This window comes from Ptychodera flava, chromosome 4 (assembly GCF_041260155.1).
Source record: "Ptychodera flava strain L36383 chromosome 4, AS_Pfla_20210202, whole genome shotgun sequence".
NCBI lineage: Eukaryota > Metazoa > Hemichordata > Enteropneusta > Ptychoderidae > Ptychodera > Ptychodera flava.
This window is the reverse complement of record NC_091931.1, coordinates 404,239-422,500: the sequence shown is the minus strand read 5'-3', so window position 1 is coordinate 422,500 and position 18,262 is coordinate 404,239. Positions and strand designations below refer to the sequence as shown.

Sequence of the window (18,262 nt, the reverse complement as noted above, 5' to 3'; positions counted from 1 at the left end):
TCTAGCATCTGGTTTCACAAAATCTGTGAGGTGGTGAAATCCCGTGCTCTTCTATACGGCGGTAAACCTAGGGGAGGGGCTTATACTCGAGCAACCCCATGTTATCTGCCATTGACGCTTAATTTATGCTAATTTTATGCACAATTTTTAGCTCTCATTTGGTACACCAAAGAGAGCTTATAAGGTGAATCATTTCATTTGCATCTCATTTACATGGCGTCTGTGTGTATGTATGTATGTATGTTTGTTAGTCCGTCCAGATCAAAAACTCCTAAACCGCAGCAGCTATCAGCTTAGTATTTGGTGTACAGGTGCACCTAGGGGTGGAGATGTGAATTTGTTCAAATGAACATGTCAGTGTCAAAAATATGCAAATGAGGTAAAAAAAGGAAAAATGCTGCAAACTGCTAAAACACAGTAACCTTTGGTCAGATTTGGTTGAAACTTGATATGTAGGTTCCTTTAGTTATTTTAAATTAGGTGTGTACAACTGAGGATGATATTTGCGTGTTTGTATTTTTGGGTAATTTTTTTTCAGATTTTAGTAGAAAAACCTTTTTTACTGAAACAGCTTGTCTGTTTGCTTTGAAAGTTGGTATCCATGTTCCTCGGGATGACCTCAGTCAAGTTTGTAAAAATTGTAGTGAATTTTTAGTGTTTGTAATTTTGGGGCAATTTTCCCCATTTTCGGTCAAAAAATTTTTTCTTCCAAAAACTACTCATCTGACGCCTTTGATATTTGGTCTGCAGGTTCATAAGGTTGATCAAAATGTGATGTATTCAAATTCTTATGAAATTTGCAATTTTGTATTTTTGGGGCAAATTTTTGTCATTTTTGGTCAAAAAATGTATTTCTCAAAAACTGCTCATTTGATATCGTTGATGTTTGGTATACAGGTTCCTAGGGTTTATCTTAATATGAAATATTGAAATCAGGATGAAATCTGCAATTTTGTATTTTTGTGTGTGCTCAATATCTCAAAACCGGCTCATCACGTCAGAATCAAATCTGGTACATAGATTCAGTTTACAAATGGCAAGAACTGATTAGTTTTTGGTGGATGTGGCTTGCTTACTTTTTGCTCATATGCATAATTAATGATTTTAGAAAAACGGGATATACATTGAGAACGACTGCACACAATTTGATGAGATTTGCTACAAATGTTTATCACATCAAGATAAATCAGCTGTGAAAGTTATTAAGGGGTGACGTGAAAGATAATTACTAATTTGCATATTTAATGAAATTTCCTAATTAGGGGTATATATCTGAATTTACTCGATCAAAATTGACAAAACTTGGTGTACATATTGAAGATACTATGATTTAACATTATTGAAAGTCATTAAGCATTTTTACTTCATCCAAATCGTAGTTTGCATATTTAATGGCCTTTCGAAATTAAGGATATATATTTGAATTTACATAACCAAAATTGATGAAACTTGCCATGTACAGTAAAGATACTATGATAGAACATTATTAAATGTCATTAAGCATTTTTGATTTAGCCGATTCCTAATTTGCATATTTAATGAATTTTCCCGATTAGGGGTATTTATCTGACTTGACGAGACCAAAGTAAAAAAACTGGCTATGGTATGTACAATAAAGATACTATGAAAGAACATTATTGAAAGTCATTAAGCATTGAACTTTAGCCAATTCCTTATTTGCATATTTAATGAACTTTCATAATCAGGGATATTTATCTGTATTGACTAGACCAAAGTTGATGAAACTTGCTATGTACATTAAAGATACTATGAGACCATGTTATTGAAAGTCAGTAAGCATTTTTACTTCATGCAGCTCCTAATTTGCATATTTAATGAATTTTTGAAATTAGCGATATATATTTGAATTTACATGACCAAAATTGATGAAACTTGCTATGTACATTAAAGATACCATTATGTAGGCTAACATTAATGAAAGGCATTAAGCATATTTGCTTCAGCCAATTCCTAATTTGTGTATTTAATGAGCTTTCATAATTAGGGATATATACTTGGATTTATTTGATCAAAGTTGGGATAAGATGCTATGTAGATTGATGATTATACCAGGTTATAGCAATATTGGAAGTCATTTCGCACTTAAGTTTCCATGTCAGCTACTGTTTGTATATCTAATGAGCTTTCAAAGTTTGGAATATTTAGTTTGAAGGACTTGACAAAAGGCAATTACACTTGCTATATAAAGAGGTGATACAGTGACAGCAGTCAAAGAAATTAATTATTTCTATTTCAGGTAATTGCGTATTTGAATACTTAATGACCTATAGAGTTAATCTGTGGTGAATATTGTTCATTATATTGATCATAATACTTTCAATGAAGTTGCAAACATGTGGCAAAGGTTCAAATTTACACATAACTGCAATATATAATGAAACACGTGAACATTTACAGTTCATATCTGGTTTTACGATGCTGTCAAGGGAATTCCAGTTTGCCGTTGTTTTAACATCTTTAATAGTTTCTTTATTCTAAAAGTAATTTTACCAAGTTTAATGACCAAATATACTCTCCTAACCTTTCTGTCTTTGAGTTACACTAGGGTAGGGGCTTATACACGGATGTAATGCATTTTCAAAAATCCTCTGAAATCAGTAGGGGGGCTTATACACGAGCAAGGGCTTATACTCAGATGAGTAACGGTATATTGGATATTTACGTGTGATTTGAAAAAATCTAGTATCGTCTAATAACGAGGTTAATATCATTTCTAGGAAGTGGATTTTGACAAGGTCTGTAAGGTGGTGAAATCTCTGATATATATTAGATATTTACCCTCGATTTGACAAAATCTAGTATCATCTAGCATCGAAGTTAGAATGAGTCCTTGGAAGTCGGGTTTTGACAAGATCTGTAAGTTGGTGAAATCTCTGATATATATTGGATAAATACCCACAATTTGACAAAATCTAGTATCGTCCAGTATCAGTCTTTTGAATTCGGGTTTTACAAGATCTGTAAGTTTGTGAAATCTCCAATATATGCACAAATATGCAAATGAAAGGGAAAAGTTAAAATCCTGCAAATTGCTAAAGTCTGTAAGCACTGGTCAGATTAGGTTGAAACTTGGTATGCATGTCCTTAGGTATTCTAAATGAAATATCTAAAGATTTGGGCGAAATTTGCATGTTTGTATTTTAGAGGTTATTTTTTCAGTTTTTAGTAAAAAAATCTTGTTCTCTGAAATGGCTTGTCGGATTGCTTTGAAAGTTGATATCCATGCTCCTCGGGATGACCAATGTCAAGTTTTTAGCTCCGCTGTCAGCGACGTGGAGCTTATCAAATAGGTTGATTTTCTGTGGTCGTCGTCCGTTGTCGTCTGTCATCCGTCAACAATTGCCTTCTCCTCTGAAACCATAAGTCCAATTGCTTTGAAATTTTATATGCAGTTCACTTGGGGTGACCTCAGTTAAGTTTGTTCAAATTGTGGTGAAATTTGCATATTTGTATTTTGGGGGCATGTTTTGGTGTTTTTGGTAAAAAATCTTCTTCTCTGAAACCCCTTGTCCGATTGCTTTGAAATTTGATATGCAGTTTACTTAGGGTGACTTCAGTCAGATGTATTCAAATCGTGGTGAAATTTGTATTTTTAAGGCAATTTTTGTCATTTTTTGGTAAAAAAATCTTTAAAAATCTTCTTCTTCAAAACTACCGATCAGATAGCTTTGATATTTGGTACATATGTCCCTGGGGATGATCAATTTCAGATTTGTTCAAATTGTGCAGAAATATGCAAATTTGCATCTTAAAGGCAATTTTTGCCATTTTTGGTCAAAAAATGTGTTTCTCAAAAGTGCTGGTCTGATAGCTTTGAAATTTGGTATACAGGTTCTTATAGATGAACTAAGTAATATATATTGAATTTCTGATGAAATCTGTAATTTTGTATTTTGTGGCAATTTTTGCCATTTTTGGTCAAAAAATTTGTTTCTCAAAAACTGCAAGTCGATAGCTTTGATATTTGGTATACAGTTTCCAGGGGATTATTGTAATATGATACATTAAAATTATGGTGAAATCTGCAATTTTTATTTTGGGGGGCAATTTTTTCCATTTTTGGTCGGAAATTTATTCTCAAAAAACTGCTCGTCAGATAGCTTCGGTGGACATGTTCTTAGGGATGATCCGATGTGATATATTCAAATTATGATGAAATCTTCAATTGTGTATATTTGCAGCTATTTTAGCCACTTTTTTCTGGCCACTGAAATGAGCTATCAAAGATTTCCACCTTCTTTCATCAACATGTGTCAAAAATAGTTATTCTCTACATAAACACAGCGGAGCTATATCGGCCGCTAGGTCCCTTGTTATTAATTGTAGTGAAATTTCCATATTTGTAATTTTTGGGCAATTTTCCTAATTTTTTGTTTTTCTCCAATAAGTACTCATCTGATACTTTGATAGTTGGTACACAGGTTCATAAGGTTGATCAGAATGTGATGTATTCAAATTCTGATGAAATCTGCAGTTTTGTATTTTGGGGGGCAATTTTTGCCATTTTTGTTTTGTTTCTCAAAAACTGCTTGTCTGATAGCTTTGATATAGAGTAGAAATGTTCCAACAGATTTAATTTGTACAAATTATGATGAAATCTTCTTTTATGTATTTTTGCAGCTATTTTTGCAATTTTGGTCAGGTCAACCTGAAGCAGGTTATCAAAGACATCCTCCTTACTCAACACACGTGTCACAAAAAGTTATTCTCCACATAACACAAAGGAGCTCTACTGGCTGTTAGGTTGCTTGTTTAAATTTTCAGAGAAATCTCTTCAGTTTTTAGCTCATATTTGGTATGTATGTAAATACCAAAAGGAGCTTATATGGTGAGTCGTTGGCGTGTGTATGTATGTGTGTATGTATGGTATGTGTGGATGTATGTCCGTCACACGCAAAGGCTCCCATACTGCCATACCTACCATCTCAGTATTTAGTGTACAGGTAGACCCAGGGGTTGAGATGTGACGTTGTTCAAATGAACATGTCTATGTCAAAAATGTGCAAATGAGGTAAGAAAAAGGGAAATCCTGCAAATGTGCAGGAGTGCTGGCATGCCAGTGACTGAAACAAGATACTCCACTGACCTTGAGTCATTTCCTGTGATTGTTCATGAACTGTTACATATTAACAGACCTGCTCAAACTAAGAGGGACTAGCTGTGTGTATGCATGTTGCTAAAATTGACCTCCAGTACCTAAAGTTTCAGACCGTATTTTCTTTTGTCATTCTTGTTTTTCTGGTTTAAATATTTCTTGTTGTTTTTAGCTCACATTTGGTTTGCCAATGTGAGGTTATAAGCTGAATCAGTTCATTTGCATCTGATTTGCATGTCTGTATATTTGTGGGTATGTGCGGATGTATGTCTGTCACACACAAAGGCTCCCATACCGCCAAAGCTACCGTCTCAGCATTTGGTGTACAGGTAGATGTAGGGGTTGAGATGTGAATTTGTTCAAATGAACACATCAGTGTCAAAAATGTGCAAATGAGGTAAGAAAAAGGGAAATCCTGCAAGTGTGCAGGAGTGGTGGCAGTGAACTGAATCAGCCCACACATCTGAATAAGAGGATTTTGACCTTAAACCTATTTGTATGCAGGGTACCTATTATGTTTGGGAGTGGTAGCAGTAACTGAAACAGCTAATTGATCATTTCCTGTCATTGTTTATGAACTGTGACATATTAACAGATCTGCTGAAACCATATGGATGTCTATTTTTGTACATCCATGGTAGAAAGATTCTCTGCTATGCATGTTGCTAAAGTTGACCTTCGATCAGTACCTAAAGTTTCAGACCTAATTTACTTTTGTCATTCTTAATTTTCTGGTTTAAATATTTCTTGTTGTTTTTCTGGTTGTACTGTGCAGAAATTGTCATAACATCAACGTATAATTTTCCTGCACTAAACAGAGATAGAAATAACACTTATTGTTGATCTTTGGTATGTACCAATTCTGATCAAATTTGAGCGACACCGTATAATTGCTGTATTTTTCTGGTTGTACTGTGCAGAAATTGTCATAACATCAACGTAGAATTTTCCTGCACTGAACAGATAGAAACAACACTTATTGTTGATCTTTGGTACCCATACTGGTATATACCAATTCTGATCAAATGTGAGTGACACCGTATCATTGCGGTATTTTGTATTTTTTGGAGTTTTTAGTCCCCACGGACACCGACCGGGGGGACATATAGGTTTGCTCATGTCCATGCGTCCGTGTGTGCATGCGTGCGTCCGTTCACGCAGATATCTCAGAGATGCCTGGAGCGATTTCATTCAAACTTGGTACAAGGATTTTTATATGTCATACATATGCACGTTGATATGTATTGTGATACAATTCAATATGGCCGCCAGGCGGCCATTTTATTACGATTTTTTCAGGTACAGAGCCATAACTAAATCATTTTCAACCAATTTTATTCAAAGTTGGTACAAGGACATTGAACAATGTCATAGATATGCACGTCAATTTGTTTTGTGATACAATCCAATGTGGCTGCTGTGTGGCCATTTTGTTACGATTTTTTCATGTACAGAGCCATAACTCGGGCATATCTCAACCGATTTTATACAAAGTTGGTACAAGGACATTTACTTATGTCATCCATATGCACGTCGATTTGTTTTGTGATACGATCCAATATGGCCGCCGTACGGCCATTTTTTATTATGATTTTTTCATGTACAGAGACCTAAGTCAGACATGGTTCAACCGATTTTATTCAAAGTTGGTACAAGGACATTGACCTATGTCATACATATGCACGTCGATTTGTTTTGTGATATGATCCAATGAATTAAATTCATTGCTAATTTGCATTTACATGATGAACTTTTGTTTTTAGGGTGAATGTCCAGAAGCACTGCATCAAACTTTACAAAATATGGTACCAGTGATAATCTATCAGTGTTATGATAGGATGCAAAAATGTTTTGCAACATCCTGTTGATTAATTCCCAGTTGACTCATTTAATGACCTTTAGGATGGTTGCCTACATGTATTTATGTTTTCATCACCATGGAACTCATTCTTGGCCATGGAGCGCCATCTGTATCAAAGTATTTTTATCACAGACCTAATTAATGAAGAGGACTCTATCTTAGGACTTGTAATCAAAGTACCCATTAACAAGTGGGGACTGTGTCATCAATCATGACTTGTTTCCTAAATTTTGACAGAAAAATTACAGTAATAGTCCAGTATTGATTTGAAAGATTAAGTTGATATGAACAAAATCAATAAATATTGTGAAAAGATTTTTTATTTTAGGTAATTTTATATCTACAGGAACGAAGATGTGGTGATTTAATTAGCATTTGATATGGTAAATTGTATTTGGTGTTAAAATGCGGTAAAAAAATCATTAGGTGATTTTTGGAGGTTTGGTTTCGAACTAATAGAAATTCCAAATTTTTTTCAATGTTTAAGAGTATGAAGGTTGTAAATAATTCACACACTTCCTTCCATCTGGTCATTGTATCTCTTTATGCAAACAAGGTCAATACCAAGGGGGATTTTGATATCTTGGTGGGGTCGGGGGCTCCTTGTTGATTTTCAAAAAAATTCCAAGCGAAAAACAATAAAAAAATCAGGTAGAGAAGGTTTGGCACAAACAAAAGGTTGGACAGTGGGAGAAAAATAATTTACAATGGATCTGATTATGTACCTCATCAAGCTTCCAAACCTCCCCCAGGATATCAAATGGTCCACCCCTGATGTCTTTGTGCACACAATTAACCATGCAGTGTATATTTGTTGAAGATGTCAAGTTCGGTAATGATTTGAAAGGAATAGTCAAGTTCACCATAGTTTCTTAAGTTGATCTCTTGTGAGAGCATCCTTTTGTAGTTGGTTAAGTTTGTATGTTGTTACAAATGTGGATGTACCAGTTGTACTGGAAGAAAATAATGTTTAATTTTGCCTGTAGGGTTTCTGAGTTAATGATTGTATGTTGAAATCTCTCCATGTATCTGGTGCATGGGCAAAATGTAAACATTGATTGCATGTCACATATTTCAGTCTATGTCAAATATTTTAAATAAAAAATCAAGAAAAGTTTGCTGTGTGCCCTTGAAAGAAAACATATTTGTCAATACATAAACTGCCTTGCAGATTGATTGTCTTAAAAAATTATCACATTGGTAGAAAAGGACAAGAAACTAATCAAATTGATGATACATATTCACCCTGAGTGCCTGTATATTTAACTATTTTTAGCTCCGCTGTCAGTGACGCGGAGCTTATCAAATATGTTGATTTTCTGTCGTCGTCGTCATCGTCCGTCAACAATTGCCTTCTCCTCTGAACGTGCAAGTCCAATTGCTTTGAAATTTTATATGCAGTTCACTTGGGGTGACCTTACTTAAGTTTGTTCAAATCGTGGTGAAATTTGCATATTTGTATTTTGGGGGCATTTTTTGGTGTTTTTGGTAAAGAAATCTTCTTCTCTGAAGCCGCTTGTCCAATTGCTTTGAAATTTGATATGCAGTTTACTTAGGGTGACCTCAGTCAGATTTATTCAAATCGTGATGAAATTTGCATATTTGTATTTTTAAGGCAATTTTTGTCATTTTTGGTAAAAAAATCTTTAAAAATTTTCTTCTTAAAAACTACCTGTCAGATAGCTTTGATATTTGTTACATATGTCCCTAAGGATAATCTATTTCAGACTTGTTCAAATTGTGCAGAAATATGCAAATTTGCATCTTAAAGGCAATTTTTGCCATTTTTGGTCAAAAAATGTATTTCTCCAAAAGAACTGGTCTGATAGCTTTGAAATTTGGTATACAGGTTTCTATAGATGAACTTAGTAATATATATTGAATTTCTGATGAAATCTGTAATTCTGTATTTGCTTGGGCAATTTTTGCCATTTTTGGTCAAAAATGTGTATTTCCAAAACTACTCATCTGATAGCTCTGAAATTTGGTATACAGGTTCCTACAGATCACCTTAATGATATTTATTAAAATTATGACTAAATCTGCAATTTTGTAATTTAAGGGCAAATTTTTGCCATTATTGGTCAAAATTGTGTTTCTCAAAAAGTACTGGTTTGATGGCTGTGAAATTTGGTATACAGGTTTCTACAGATGAGCTAAGTAATAAATATAGAATTTCTGATGAAATCTGTAATTTTGTATTTTTTGGGGAATTTTTGACATTTTTGGTCAAAAACTGTGTATTTCCAAAACTACTCATCTGATAGATTTGAAATTTGGTAGACAGGTTTCTATAGATGAACTAAATGATATTTGTTGAAAGAATGAGGAAATCTGCAACTTGAATTTTTGGGACAATTTTTTCCATTTTTGGTCAAAAAATGTGTTTCTCAAAAAGTACAGGTCTAACAGCTTTGAAATTTGGTATACAGGTTTCTATAGGTAAACTAAGTAATATATATTGAATTTCTGATGAAATCTGTAATTTTGTATTTATAGGGCAATTTTTGCCATTTTTGGTCAAAAAATGTGTATTTCCAAAACTACTCATCTGATAGGTTTGAAATTTCGTATACAGGTTCCAATAGATGAACTAAATGTAAATGATATTTATTGAAATAATGAGGAAATCTGCAATTTCGTATTTTTGCAATTGGGGTAATTTTTCTATTTTTGGTCAAAAAATGTGTTTCTAGAAAAGTGCTGGTCTGATAGCTTTGAAATTCGATATGCGGGTTCCTATAGATGAACTAAATTATGATGAATTTATGATGAAATCTGCAATCTTTATTTTGGCGGGCAATTGTTGCCATTTTTGGTTAGAAAATTTTATTCTCAAAAAAGTACTCATCAGATAGCTTTGGTTGACATGTTCTTAGGGATGATCCGATGTGATATATTCAAAGTATGATGAACTCTTCAATTGTGTATTTTTTTGTAGCTATTTTAGCCACTTTTTTCTGGCCACTGCATTGAGCTATCAAAGGTTTCCACCTTCTTTCATCAACATGTGTCAAAAATAGTTTTACTCTACATAAACACAGCGGAGCTATAATGGTCACTGGGTCGCTTGTATCATTAAATCCAGCTGTTTGTTATATCTTTATCATGCTCCATGGGCCAAGGCACACTTGGGGCCAATGTCATCACTCTGTGCCAGTCTGTGTATGTCAGCCTGTCTGTATGTATGTCCATGTTTCATACAATTGTTGGCTTGTTTTGATAACTATATGTGAGCAAACAGCGACATTGTAATTATTTTTTTCCAGATCAAAATCAAGTATTGTCTAATATCAAAGTTAGACTCCGTCTTAGGAAGTCGGTTTTTTCCCAGATCTGCAAGGTGGTAAAATCTCCAATATACATTGGATATTTACCTGCGATTTGACAAAATCTTGTATTGTCTAGTAGAAAAGTGAGAGTCCGTCTGGTATTGATATAAGAGTCCGTATATCGCCATTAAATATTGGGTAAATATCAACGATTTCACAGACCCAGGGTGCCACAACAAGAGGCAAGTCATTCTAATATCGTCTAGTATTGATATTAGAATCTTGATATTGTGACTAAATATCGGGTAAATATCAGTGATTTTGCAGACCCGGCGTGTTGAGGCACAAGGGAAGTCATTCTAGTATCATGTAGTATCGATATTAGAGTCCCAAAATCGACGATAAATATTGGGTAAATATTGGCAATTTCATAGACCCAACGGGCCGAGGCACTTTGCAAGCCATTCTAGTATCGTCTAGTATGGATAATACAGTCCCTAAATCGCCGATATATATCGACCTGATATATAGACCTGATATCGATATAGAGTCCTGATATCGTGGATATGTCAAACTTCGATACCAAATGGTAAATGTACGATGTTTAAAAATTGTGCAAAGTAGCGCCTTCATGTAAATGTGGGGACTGTGTTATTTACAATGACTCATTTCTATTTCATTATCTCAATTTCTCAATATTCAGGATGACAATTTCCTGTCCAGTGGTTGTTTGTTGGCAGCAGTTCTTGAGGCACTTTGTCATCCTTCTGTCAAGCTGACCAGCTTGTTGCCAATCTACAAGGAGATAGATGCAAGTACTTCATCAATGCAGAGACAACTCAGTGCAGATGACAACGCAGGCTGTGCTAACTTTGTTGGAGAGTATATCAGATACCCACTACTTGTCTCTTACATGGATAAAATGACAATGGTGAGGAGTTTTGATCTTTTGATTATAGTATATTGATTAAATTAAAAGTGATGAAAACTACCTTCAGTGGGCACAGTATGTGCCCACATATGATGTTGTAGTATTTTGTAACTTTTTTCTGTCTGACACGAGAGTAACATTAGGTTATATGTTCAACTTGCAAAACATTTAGAACTATATGTACTGTTGCATGAAGATATATTACACTGTGGTATCAGGTAACCAGACATGGTGATGTCATCATGTGCAGGAACAATTTGCTTCAGTGTACACAACATATTGCATTACTTTACATTGTAACGAAAGTGTTTGTTAATTTTGAGTGTATGCCAGGACATGGATAAAGATGAACTTTATTTATAAGTATATCAAGAAGAATATAAAGCACATATTTGTACTGGCACATTAATGAATATTTGATGTACTAATAGTCCCCACGGACACTGTCCGGGGGATTCATAGGTTTGGTCATGTCCGTGCGTCCATCCATCCATTCACACAGATATCTCAGAGTACCTGGAGCAATTTCATTCAAACTTGGTACAAGGATTACTCCGTATGTCATATTTGCATATTTGATGAATTTTTAGATTCGCTGTCGGCGACGTGGAGCTTATCAAATAGGTTAATTTTCCGTCGTCGTCGTCCGTCATTGTCCGTCGTCCGTCAACAATTGCCTTCTCCTCTGAAACCGCAAGTCCAATTTCTTTGAAATTTTATATGCAGTTCACTTGGGGTGACCTCACTTAAAGGCCAGGGCCGGGTATAAATAGCTAGCTGCCCCCATTGGAGTTAGTTCATGCAAAGCGTGGCTTGGGTGGCGTCACGCTCGATCGTCCGTAAAAACCATGCCAAAATGGTCACAGGCGAAGAAATTTAGGTGATTGAATTTATCGATAAAATTTTATGATTTGAGCATAAATAAGGCTGATTTTGATCGATGAAGGTATTTCTCTTTGTCTTCAACTAGCGTGGCAAGCGGCCATAACAAAGGTCTGCAAGCTGTCACTCAAAAAAGGACGCGATACAGGTGTGAAGTGGTAAACGTTTGCAATGTCAACATGTTAGATAAGGCAGCATTGTAATTAGATGGAGCGACCGCAGTGCAGACCCGCAAGCACAGGCGATCTGTAGCTTGGGAGTCTGCTAAATAGATCGATTTTCGACTCGATCTATCGATCCCGTAGTCGATATGCCCACGACTACAACCTAAACACTCATTTAGGTTGCAGTGCTGGCATGTCGTCTACGGGATCGATAGACCAAGCTGAAAAGCGATCTATTTAGCAGACTACCCAGCTTGAGCGCCTGTGCCCGCTAGTATGTCACTCAAGCCATAGCACGTTCTGGCTTAGACGCCGTACCACGACACGCTGCTACCACGACACGCTGCTATTTCCAATCGTTTCTTCCACAGAACTGTCATGTAAAGTTCAGATTCAAGTTCTTTTAGATTTTGCTGTCGTGAAAAGTATTATTATTATCGTCTTGCCGTTTTAAAAGATTTTTTAGGACCTAAACGACATCGTATAAAGGAAAAGCGGTGACTTTTTTCAAGTTGAATAAAATTTCCTTTCTGTTTGCATTAGTCAATTCATCGAAATACTTTTATTCACAATATAGACAGTGGACTGTCTTGATTCTCCCGTCTATGAAACCAATATTCACTGACTCATTCTTCTCTAATTTCATCTTCAATACTCTGTCCTAATTTGACAGATACAATATCCAAACCTATATTGTCATTTATTTTTGACCAACGTACAAAAACTTGGTCCGTTCGCCAAAGCACATATCTACGAGATGTTTTGCGAAACAGTGAATAAATATATTGGATGAACAGCCGTACTCTATGCATTAGGGGATATTCATGTTGCAATCTCTCAGAAAAAAACTGGGGATGTTTAGGCGATATCAAAGGCGATGACTCAGTATATAGTTGAATAAAAAATTCGGACATCATATTTTTATCTAAGCGTACACTTGTCGGTTTGATGTGCGACCGTACGCAGATCGCCCATATTCTCCTAAAACTAGTCAAAACAATTCTGCGACAATGATGGTGTCTCTTCGGGAACGTCCTTGAACCCATACCCGCAACCATTGTTTTTTATGTGTTCCGCGGTTGATGATTGGTAGAATTCATGTATCAAAATTTGAAGACACACGTGATTGAATCCTGTGAATGTTAGGAAACTGACGTTGTGTAGGGACGGCAACAGTCCACGGACCATGGGAGTATCAGCAGTACGCAGTACATTGCATGCTTTCTAAGAATGAGCAGCGTGTTTCCATAGCTACCATGCGAAATCCGGCTTTAACCAATGTTCCTGTCCTGTCGTAGGATAACTTTCGAGCTGCGTAGCCACTGTTGAGGTTCAGATATCCGAATCTTTTGTGTTCGTAAGCTTATCGATTTACAGAAAATGCTAAACTTTTGTTATTAGTTTATATGTACATAACCCAGCAAACGGGGCAAAGCTAAATACTTACCAGGTTGGAAAATATCTGCAAGTTGCTCTCACCATCGGTTGCGAGGAAAAAATATGTCGATATCATTGATCCGCCATGTTTATTGTTGCTTGTACGACTAGTTTGAAAGTCATAGACTTTCTCAACTGTGAAATTCATACTGCAATTCAATATTTTACCCACGAAGTCACCTGTGCATTTAAATACGTCCATTTGGGAGCAGAAACGTTTACAGACTTTCGATGGTAATAACTAGCTCCATGTCGTGACATGTCTCCAGTTACGAAGGTTACCCGGTAAACTTCGTAAATCGAAATCGACATCAACATTGATTGGTGATTGTGAAGCGTTAAATAAATGTCAGCAAAATAAAACATCAAATGGCTAGACTTGAGAGAGAGAGAGAGAGAGAGAGAGAGAGAGAGAGAGAGAGAGAGAGAAGAGAGAGGGGGAGGGGTGGTTTATGCACTCGCGAACCGATCATGGTCTATATGATGGATGGATGCTGTGTCGGTTTACACATTTGCGCTGCACGGATATCGAAAATGTACAGATACTTTCCCGAAATTTGACTTATTTTATAACAAGAGTAGAACAAAACCAAAAGTGTTGAAGATACTCTTCAGATGCTTGATTCGCAAGTTTGCTAAAGTTATATTATACTTACAGAAAATAGTCGCTATAGTCTTCTGTTCAAAGAAATATGTTCTTCAACACCACGTTTCTTATGATCGGTGATGTTACATTTTATTATCTCTGTTAATAATCTTTTATAGATTAATGCACCACGGTGTTAATTTCAGATTAATTCAACGATTTCAAACCGTAATTATTTTTTTAGTGAGAGGGCTTTTGGTAGTTCTGTACACAAAACGATCGGTAATTGCAGAGTATCTTGGCAATGGCACGACGTCTATGCTATCGTTTAGCTGTAGCGATTGTACAGTTGCAGCCCGCGCCCGGGCCCCTGGTAGGCCTAATTCGGAACGTAATAAAGCAGTCAGTTGCAGCGGCGTCATGCTGTACCTTTGTCATTACTGTTGAAGTACACCTGTTATTGCTACAGGCATCGGGGGCCTCTTCATGAAACGTTTCTCAGTCTGCTCAGTGTACTGGTCTCGCCGTTATATTCAGTAACGTATAATCTGTTGGTCTGTTTACAACCTCCTGTGCACACTAATGCTGACCGTAATTTACAAAGACATAAACATTCATTCCCGCCCGTGCATGTCAAAGGTGAACGGGATTAACTTGATCCCGGGTATCAAGTCCCTGGCCTTTAAGTTTGTTCAAATCGTGGTGAAATTTGCATATTTGTATTTTTGGGGCATTTTTTGGTGTTTTTGGTAAAGAAATCTTCTTCTCTGAAACAGCTTGTCCGATTGCTTTGAAATTTGATATGCAGTTTACTCAGGGTGACTTCAGTCAGATTTGTTCAATTCATGGTGAAATTTGCATATTTGTATTTTTAAGGCAATTTTTGTCATTTTTGATTAAAAAATCTTTAAATATCTTCTTCTTTAAAACTACTCATCTGATAGCTTTTATATTTGGTACATATGGTCAAAAAATGTGTTTCTCAAAAGTGCTGGTCTTACACTTGAAATTTGGTATACAGGTTTCTATAGATTAACTAAGTAATATATATTGAATTTCTGATGTAATCTGTAATTTTTTATTTTTGGGGCAATTTTTACCATTTTTGGTCAAAAAATGTGTATTTCCAAAACTACTCATCTGATAGCTTTGAAATGGTATACAGGTTTCTATAGAAGAACTAAATGATATCTATTGAAATTATGATGAAATGTGCAAATTTGCATTTTTAAGGAAATTTTTGTCATTTTTGGTCAAAAAATGTATTTCTCAAAAAGTACTGGTTTGATTGTTTTGAAATTTGGTATACAGGTTTCTATAGATGAACTAAGTAATATATATTGAATTTCTGATGAAATCTGCAACTTTGTACTTTTGGGGGTATTTTTTCCATTTTTTGGTCGAAAAATGTGTTTCTCAAAAAGAACTGGTCTAACAGCTTTGAAATTTGGTATACAGGTTTCTATAGATGAACTAAATTTGATCTTTTGAAATGACGATGAAATCTGCAATTTTTATTTTTGGGGGCAATTGTTGCCATTTGTTTACACACGTGAGCATATGTCGCAGCGATGTCTGTCTGTCTGTCTGTCTGTCTGTCTGTGTGCTCAATATCTCAAAACCGGCTCATCAGATCAGAATCAAATCTGGTACATAGATTCAGTTAGCAAATGGCAAGAAGTGATTAGTTTTTGGTTAGTGTGGCTTGCTTACTTTTTGCTCATTTGCATAATTAATGATTTTAGAAAAACCGGATATACATTGAGAACGACTGCACACAATTTGATGAGATTTGCTACAAATGTTTATCACATCAAATTATATCAGCTGTGAAAGTTATTGAAGGGATGACGTGAAAGATAATTACTAATTTGCATATTTAATGACATTTCCTAATTAGGCGTATATATCTGAATTTACTCAATCAAAATTGACGAAACTTGGTATGCATATTGAGGATACTATGATTTAATATTATTGAAAGTAATTAAGCATTTTTACTTCATCCAAATCCTAATTTGCATATTTAATGACCTTTCGAAATTAAGGATATATATTTGAATTTACATGACCAAGATTAATGAAACTTGCTATGTACAATAAAGATCCTATGATAGAACATTATTAAATGTCATTAAGTATTTTTACTCCAGCCAATTCCTAATTTGCATATTTTATGAACTTTCCTAATTAGGGGCATTTATCTGTATTGACTAGACCAAAGTTGACGAAACTTGCTATATACATTCAAGATACTATGATACGACGTTACTTAAAGTCCTTAAGCATTTTTACTTCATCCAGCACCTAATTTGCATATTTAATGAATTTTTGAAATTAGGGATATATATTTGAATTTACACGACAAAAATTGATGAAACTTGCTATTTACATTAAAGATACTATAGTGTAGGCTAACATTATTGCAAGGCATTAAGCATTTTTACTTTAGCCAATTCCTAATTTGCATATTTAATGAATTTTTGAAATTAGGGATATATATTTGAATTTACACGACAAAAATTGATGAAACTTGCTATTTACATTAAAGATACTATTAGTAGGCTAACTTTATTGAAGGCTAACATTATTGCAAGGCATTAAGCATTTTTACTTTAGCCAATTCCTAATTTGTGTATTTAATGAACCCCAATTAGGGATATATACTTGGATTTATTTGATCAAACTTGGCATAACATGCTATGTATATTGATGATTATACCAGGTTATACCAATATTGAAAGTCATTTCGCACTTAAGTTTTCATGTCAGCTAAGTTATTGTTTGCATATCTAATCAGCTTTCAAAGTTTGGAATATATAGTTTGAAGGACCTGACCAAAGGCAATTACACTTGCTATATAAAGTGGTGATACAATGACAGTAGTCACAGAAATTAATTATTTCTGTTTCAGCTAATTGCGTATTTGAATACTTAATGACCCATAGAGTTTAATCTGTGGTGAATATTGTTCATTATGTTGATCATAATATTTTCAATGAAGTTGCAAACATGTGGCAAAGGTTCAAATTTACACATAACTGCAATATATAACCAGATATGAACTGAAAATGCTCACGTGTTTTATTAGCAACGAAGTTACGTAACTGAGGAAGCTTATAGAGTTGGGAGAGGCAAAATTGACGTCATTTCCGTCAACAACTTCCGTAAAACTATTTTGTCACACCACGTGATCACAACTTCCGTAAAACTATTTTGTCACACCACGTGATCAGTGTTATCTAACGACTATAGCATACCATTTACGCTGCACACTCACTATCAGCATGGCGAAAAATACCAGATTGTGTTGAATTGACATTATAATTGAACTTAAAGCGTACGTGTGAGTGTATTGGCTTACATGAAAATGCGATAGACAATGATGTATTTACGTTAGAACGTCCATGCTCGATCAAATTGTTTTTGTTCTGTCAGTGTAAATTACAAGATTGGTGGATGTTGACGGACATCTTGCGTGCGTTTGGTCCTGACAAAGTGACATGCATGTCGTTTTGATCTCCTTTTTACTGTGCAGGGGAGAATGAATTACGTTCCTCATGGGTTTCAAATGTGTCAAAAAAATACGAAGTTTTGAGTGGATTTACGATTTCGTTTGTTAAAGTACGAGCGAAAATTTCAGCTTCCCATTTCATCGGCGCGACCGTGCAAGAAACCTCAGTCTCCTACTACCTCCATGATCACATTTTGTACCACACGAACATGAAAGGCTGGCCTCTGAAACACTCAGTGTGTAAGCGTGTGGAAATTCGCTGGTGTTTTTTTTCATTTAATTTGGCAAATTATCAGCAAAAACCTCAATAATTCAAGGTAACCCTTTCTTCTCAATCGCTTCCTGGAGTTTCAAAGTCATACCAACGAAAATGAGTGAAAAATTTTGATGCAAAAATCGTGCATCGGCGAGAGCAATAAACGTAAGTGTATAGAGACTGAGAGTATTCATACAGAAATAGCCCATGATTCGAGCTTGGTTTTCCTGATTTTCGTTTGAA

The 18,262-nt window shown here is 35.2% G+C and overlaps 1 protein-coding gene across 3 annotated transcripts in view; it reads left to right on the top strand.

Annotated features, from left to right (window-relative positions):
• Nucleotides 1-18,262, top strand: part of LOC139130331 (E3 ubiquitin-protein ligase MYCBP2-like) — a 688,708-nt gene that overhangs the window by 369,775 nt on the left and 300,671 nt on the right. For all 3 annotated transcript variants that reach the window (XM_070696083.1, XM_070696082.1, XM_070696081.1), the window contains exon 29: nucleotides 10,953-11,180. In XM_070696083.1, the coding sequence (XP_070552184.1) occupies nucleotides 10,953-11,180 (228 nt within the window). The remainder of the gene's footprint in view (nucleotides 1-10,952; nucleotides 11,181-18,262) is intronic.